Here is a 6879-nt window from a genome sequence, read left to right as displayed (position 1 = left end):
ACTGTGGGGTGGGCATCGCTGTGGGGTGGGCATTGCTGCCTGGTGGGTATCGCTGAGGGGTGGGCATCGCTGTGTGGTGCATGTGGAACCCCAATTCTGGGACCACCCTCCTTGGGCTCAGAACTCAGCTCCACCACTTGCTAAGAGTCTCCTGTTGCTGTGGCACGTTATCCCTTGTGCCTCAGTTTCCCTATCTGTATAAAGTAGGCAATGACGCCCATCCTTGGGAATAAACAAGTTGCTACAGGTAAGAGGTGCTGGTGTAGCAGAGGCACACAGAAGGCTCCCAGGACGAGAGCAATCGGTATTCACCATCGTAATCCACACTGTCTCCCACCTGGAGAGAAGAGGTTCTAGCTCCGCAGAAGGTTCCAGAAGGAGGAATTGGGTCAAGCATAAAGCAGAAGGCGGAGGCAGGGGTGAGCAGAACTGGGCACTCAGCTGACAGCTGGGAAGGCACTGCATGTCCCAGGCATGGCCAGGCTCGCTCTTGCCATGCAGACCCTCACCCTCCACCCTCAGACCCGCATGGGCACACACCTTGTGAGAGCATCTCCTCCGCTGGGGGCTCCACCCCCTTGGGGAGCTGCAGCAGGTCGTACAAGGACTCCAGCTCCATCACCTCCCAATCCTGTGCAGAGGAGGCAGGAGAGGACGTCACGGTCTGAGAAACCCCAAACTCACTGAGCCCCTCATTTCCTCTAGACCTGGAGGCAGAGAAGGAGGGTAGAAGCCGGGCTCCAGGGGCACGTCATCATGCCAGCCTAGGCGGGGGGTACGGGCCCTGTGAGAAAGAGCCTTTGAACCAACCCTTGCGGGGTGACGGGGTAGAAAAAGGCACAGAAGCTGAGGGCGGACACAGCCAAGCAGACTTGGTGGGGAAGTGGTCCTTCCTCAGGCAGGTGCAGAGCGGCTGCCCACCACGCTCTTGCAGCCCCCAGCCCTCTACCCAGGGACCCCCACCCCACCCCAGACCGTCAGGACAAAGCAGGTACAGCTCACTCCTCAGAGCTTGTCAGGTTGAGCTCAAGGGAAACCTCCCCGGTCGGCCTGTGTGGGGCTGGCTGAGGTGGATGCGTGGAATGGTGACATCTCCCATCCCATAAACCGGAAGAGCCAGGGTTGACAGGGGCACTGTTCATCTTCCTCGTCCTCATTATGGGCAGAAGGCTGGGCTCGTCACATGCCCGGGACAGGGGCAGACCCAGAGGCCAGCCCAGCCCTCCTTCCGGTTCCCCTGGCTCACTTCCTCTCCCGCAAAGGCGTCGCCGGCTCGGCTGGCGCCTTTTGGCCTCCCTCCTCTTCCTCCCTCTTCAGCCCCTGGGTCTTCTCAGTGTTTTCTTTTTTTTTTTTTTTTTTTGAGACAGAGTCTCGCTCTGCCGCCCAGGCTGGAGTGCAGTGGCCGGATCTCAGCTCACTGCAAGCTCCGCCTCCCGGGTTCACGCTATTCTCCTGCCTCAGCCTCCCGAGTAGCTGGGACTACAGGCGCCCGCCACCTCACCCGGCTAGTTTTTTGTATTTTTTTTAGTAGAGACGGGGTTTCACCATATTAGCCAGGATGGTCTCGATCTGCTGACCTCGTGATCCTCCCATCTTGGCCTCCCAAAGTGCTGGGATTACAGGCTTGAGCCACCGCGCCCGGCCCAGTGTTTTCAAACTCAATCAGACATTGGGGTGGGGGATCACATGGCAGAAATTGGTGGCCAGAGCAGGGAGCCCCCAGAGCTGTGGGAGACGGAGGCATTCACTCGACCGGAGCCACTCATGTCAGACCAGCAGCCAGCCTGGGGTGGGGGATGCCAGACTCCATCCTGCCCTGTAGTGTGGAGGTGGTGGGGAACCCAACTGACTCCCAGCCCGTTAATCCCCAAGCTGAGGGCCATGGTCAGAGAAGACGAAAGCACCCAGCCTGGGCATCAGGAAGCCTGGGTCCCAGGCCAGCTCCTCCTCACTCATGCTGTGTGACGTTGGGCAAACCCCCTGCCCTCTCTGGTCCTGGATGCAAGCTTACAAGGAGGGCCTGGACTCAATGCTGCCCAAAGGGATCAGCAGCCTGGGCAAGCCCCTTCCTGGCTCAGGGCCTCAGTTTCTTCACCTGGAGACGGAGGGTTGGCTGAAGTTCAGGGACAGTAACTCCTCCCTAGAACAGGGCGGGAGGACTCCAAGCAGCCTCTGAGCAGGGGCAGCGGGAGGGGCCGTGGGGACTCAAGGTCCCACTGTACCGACTCCCTTCCCCAGGTGGCCTCGGCTGGGACTGCACTCTGGGATCCTTCCCAGGTGGTGTCTGGGCCCCTCCCTCCAAGACCCCCAGCACCCAAGTATGGTGGCCCCGATGCCAGAACTCACCCAACCGCTTTCTCCACGCAGGAAAGCGAAGGCCTACTGGGTGCAAAGTGTGGTCCCTGGGTTCCGAAAGAAAGCAGGTTCCGGGTTCTTCTGGGGGCTTTGGGGACCAGGCCAGGAGACAGGAGCCCCGCTGCTCACTTCCTCCAGGGCCCGCTCAGCTGGCAGGAGCTTCCTCCTCTCTGCAGCAGGGCCCAAGGGGGCGGATGCCGTGAAAGTGAAGCTGCCACAAACCTCCAGAAAGCTCTGCCCGGAGCCCCAGCGCCCGCCGTGCCGCCTGGGCCCCAGGGGTTCTGCAGGCCACTTAAACTCAATGCTTCCATTTCTCTCCCTCTCCATGCCTGCCCCAAATCACGCCAGTTTCCCCGCAGGCTGTTCACCTCCAAAATGGCAGCTACTTAGGCCAGAGCCTGGGGTCGACCGCCACAACCCACCACCAGCACCCTGTCGGCCTGGCCTCCACGCTCCATCCCGCATCGCCGTCCTGCCACCTCCACACCCCGCCCTGGGCCAGGCCCGTTCCTCTCCGGGGACCACGCGGGAGCCTCCTACCTGGACTCTGAGCAGCAGCCTTCCCCACGCCCCCTGCCTGCCCCTGAGCTGAGTCTCCCACAAGCCCTCGGAGGAGTGAGTCACTTCCTGTCCCCACTCACTCAAACCCACCAACGGCGCCAATAGCTCTTAAAATAAAATCCAGGCTGTGCAGCCCAGCCCGTGAGCCCCAGCATAAGTAAGCTGCCAGCCACACCTGCGACCTCATCCCCCAACCTCTCTCCCGGCCACAGCGACCACCTGCCTCCCTGCCTTGGTATCTTCACATGTCCTGTTCCCTCCACCTAGAAGCCCCTGCCCCAGTTTTCACGTGGCTGAGTCTTTATCCTTCACACCTGCTTAAATGCCTCCTCCTCTGGGAAGCCTTCCCTGACTGCCCTCCCTGAAGTAGGTCCTCCCTATAATTCTTTACCATGGCCCCTGGAGCTTTCCTTCACGGCACTTAAACCCATGGCATCATTGGCTCAGCTGGTCGGTCAGCTGGTGTGTGACGCCTGCCTCCCCACCAGACCTTTGCTCCTCAGGAGCTGCTATGGTCTGTCTCTCTCAATCACGGTTACATACCCGTGTCTAGAACAATGCTTGGTACGAAGCGGGCTCAGTGAATAAATATTGATGGTTGTTGTTGCCGAGGGGATCCGGAAGGCTTTCCAGAGGAGAATGGGGCCTTGACGGTTGCATAGGAGTTTGTAGTAGAAGAAGGGGTGAGAACGTGGCAGGTGGAGAAAACAGCATATGCAAAGGCGTAGAAGGGTTGGAGAAGGAGAGAGAGATCTCAGCACAGCAGATAGTCAGAGAAACACTTCAGACCTGAGCTGGTCTCTCGAGCTGGAATCTTCACCATTCGGGCTGAAGTGGTGTTTCCCTAGCAACAGGTGACTGGGAAGCTATCCACCCTTTCTGACAGGTTAGGCAGAAAGTGGCTAAATGAGGTGGGATGCAGGTGTAAGGAGTGTGTGAGAGCAGGAAAGTAGGGTTGTTTACGAGAAGTTAATATAAAAATGACAAAACTTAGTACTGGTATTGTTGCTAATATTTATGGAGTCATTGGTGATGAAACAAACATAATTTTAAGGGCTTTCATTTTACTGGAAACTTCCTTGTGAGGTAGGTACAATCATCACCCCCATATTACAGAGGAAGAAACTGAGGTTCATGATTCAGTCCTGCCATTCTGATGTGCCCGTGCTGGCCTGGGGCTCGTGGCAGGTGGGGAGAGGAGCCACCATGCAGGACCTATTTTGCTGGGGTATGTGTAGCAGGCTCAGCCCAGCTCTGAACCCAGTGGTTCTGGTGGTGGCTTCTGACTCTGGATCACAGCCATGTAGGTGTAGCAGCCCCAGTCCCAGCAGCCAAGAGACGGCGCTTTCCCATGTGCTAACTGAAGACTGTTTAATAAAGGGACAGCTGGGGCAGGGTTAAAGGAACCCAGAAGAAACGGTGCTGCAACCCAGGCTAGCAATATGGGGGAGCTGTTACTTCTTTAAAACCTAGATGGCAAAGGAGGGAGTGGGTGGCAGAGTCCAGGAACAGAATCACTAAAGCTGTAAGAGGGGCCTCGGGATAGGAGCTGTAGCCTTTGGTAGAGGGACACAGCCAGCTCATGGTGACCCAGCAGAAGGGCGAATCAATGACCAGGCCTCACACTCCTCCCTCCTGCCGGGGCCTCCCTGGCCACATCCAGCCAGAAGCCAGAGAAAAGAAGTCCCCTGCTGTGGTCCATAGATGTCAGGAGAGAAAATGGTGGGGAGTGGATCTGCAGAGGTGAACCTAAAGCATTGAACCCAGAAAGCATGCTTCTAGGGCCAGCCTCACTCGCAGCTTCCTGCAGGACCTAGCTCTGCAGTATTCTTCCACGAGTCCTTGCTGGAGGCGCTGCCTCCAGCCTTCCAATGGCTTGAGAATCACAAAGTTTCCTGCATTAGATTCCTTTCTCCTCCAAACAACTGAAGAGGCCCTAAAACGGAATCCCAATTAACCTCGGATTTGTCACCAGAAACAACTGCAGGCAACACGACCTCCAGGATGGGAACTGGGATTGGTTACTTGTTCTGGTTGATTTAAAGGCAGTGAGGACCTAGCAACTGTTAGAGAATGGAGTTCTAATAGATCGTAGCCTGTGATGGCAAAATAATTACCTGTCATCACTCAGAACTAAGTACCTATTAAATTGTGGCTTTGGCAGAGTCGTGGCTTCCATACGCAATACAAGCACAGGTTATCTAAGGACTGTGGGTTGAGCTTGTTATCATCACACCAAATAGTTTAAAGCAAGAAAAGGACAGTCCTGGGGCTTTACATTCTCAGCTCAAGGTATGTTCAGAATACAGGAAGTTCTCTGATAGCCCTCAAAGCATCTCTTATCTCTTGGGGCTGCAGGACTGATGTAAAAATCGATGCGGAATCTAATCCTGTATAGGGTAGAGTTACAACATACTAAATCCACAACTCACCGAGCCTCCTGTGTGTAGAGCATTGTTTAGGGGAAGAGAGAGACTCTAAGAATTGGAAGAGTAACATGGAGATAAGTCCAAGCACCCCCAAACCCCAATTAAGAGAAAGGCATGGATAGAAGGGAATTATTCCAGTCTTTTTTATTTCAGAGACACAGTATGAAATATACCTGTGTGAATATACCTAACACTACTGAACTGTATACTTAAAAATAGTTAAGACAGTAAATTTTATGTTATATGTATTTTTAACCACAACAAAAACTTTTAAAAAATTAATAAAATAAAAATAAATTGCAGGGATCATATCACTTTAGGGATGATATCTCAAAATACTTCAGAAGGTTTCTCCAAAAACATTCACCTCCATAGAACAGTACCATTATGACACCTAAGAAAACTAGCATTGATAGAAGGTTTTCTAATATTTCATCCACATTCAAATTTCACCAAGGCTTCAAAAAGTGTCTATTACAGCTGTATTTTTTTTTTTTTTTTTTTTTACTCCAAGATCCATTCAGGGATCACATCTCACACATGATTGCATTTGGTTTTCATATCTCTTTAGAGCCCTTCAATCTAGAGCAATCTTCCATGACACTAACAGTTTTTAAACATCAGGTCAGTTGTCCTGTAGCATCTCCCACCTCTGTCATTTGCTGGTCTGCTTCTGTGGACTGATTTTCCTCCCAATTGTGGGTCACGTTTTCCTGCTTCTTTATATGTATAAGAATGTTTTATTGAATGCTAGACATTAAATGTTTATGTTGTTGGGTGCTGAATTTTGTTGTATTTCTTTAAGAAGTGTTGGAATTTTCTGGCGGAAATATTCTTTCGATGTCTGTTTTTTAGTAAGTGTCATCTCCTCAAGCTCTGATCTTTGTCTCCTCAAATCAGTGAGACCTGGCACTTACTGGGTCCCCCTGACTACAGCACAGTCCAGGAATTATGTCCAGCCAGAAAGCCAAGGCCAGGGTAGGGCTCACCTCACTTGCCACCCTTTTCTTGGGGATCACAGATCTGATTCACCTCTTAATATTTTACTTTTATATAGTTGTAAACTCACAGAAAAGCTGCAGGAAAGCACAAAGAGTTCCTATGTCTATTAGTCCGTTTTCATGCTGCTAAAACAGACATACCCAAGACTGGGTAATTTATAAAGAAAAGTAGTTTAATGGACTCACAGTTCCACCATGGCTGGGGAGGCCTCACAATCATGGTGGAAGCTGAAGGGGGAGCAAAGGCATGTCCGATGTCTGAAGTAACTGTTTCCTACGTTTTGTGGAGGTTTCTAGTTATTCCTGACGGAAAGGTAACTCCAAAAGTGAAAATTCTTTCCTCATAAATATTGATTGATTACAAAGAAAAATTACATTTTTTAGTGTACAAACTTGATAAACACTATATTAACTAATATATATTTTTTAAAAATAGAAACAGTGTTTCACTCTGTCACCCAGACTGGAGTACAGTGGTGTGATCAAGACTCACTGCAGCTTTGAACTCCTGGGCTTAAGTGATCCTCCCCACT

General features: G+C 52.2%; 1 protein-coding gene across 14 annotated transcripts in view; it reads right to left on the bottom strand.

Annotated features, from left to right (window-relative positions):
* Nucleotides 1-3009, bottom strand: part of PARVG (parvin gamma) — a 41038-nt gene extending 38029 nt beyond the window's left edge. For 7 of the 14 annotated variants that reach the window (XR_002733555.1, XR_002733554.1, XM_023221783.2 and 4 more), the window contains exons 1-3: nt 2896-3009; nt 2347-2525; nt 541-631 (exon numbers count right to left, since the gene is read on the bottom strand). Coding sequence is in view for 12 of the 14 variants with exons in the window: in XM_023221783.2 (XP_023077551.1) it covers nt 541-619 (79 nt within the window). In the remaining 2 variants the exon portion in view is untranslated. Of the gene's footprint in view, nt 1-540; nt 708-1002; nt 1314-2346; nt 2526-2723; nt 2852-2895 lie in introns of those variants that run through there. The other 7 variants (XM_023221786.1, XM_023221784.1, XM_023221785.1 and 4 more) reach the window with 4 other exon arrangements.
* Nucleotides 3010-6879: the final 3870 nt, after the last annotated feature.

Source organism: Piliocolobus tephrosceles, chromosome 19 (assembly GCF_002776525.5).
Source record: "Piliocolobus tephrosceles isolate RC106 chromosome 19, ASM277652v3, whole genome shotgun sequence".
Classification (NCBI taxonomy): domain Eukaryota; kingdom Metazoa; phylum Chordata; class Mammalia; order Primates; family Cercopithecidae; genus Piliocolobus; species Piliocolobus tephrosceles.
The sequence above is the reverse complement of the archived record's forward strand: the minus strand, read 5'-3'. Positions and strand labels throughout refer to the sequence as shown.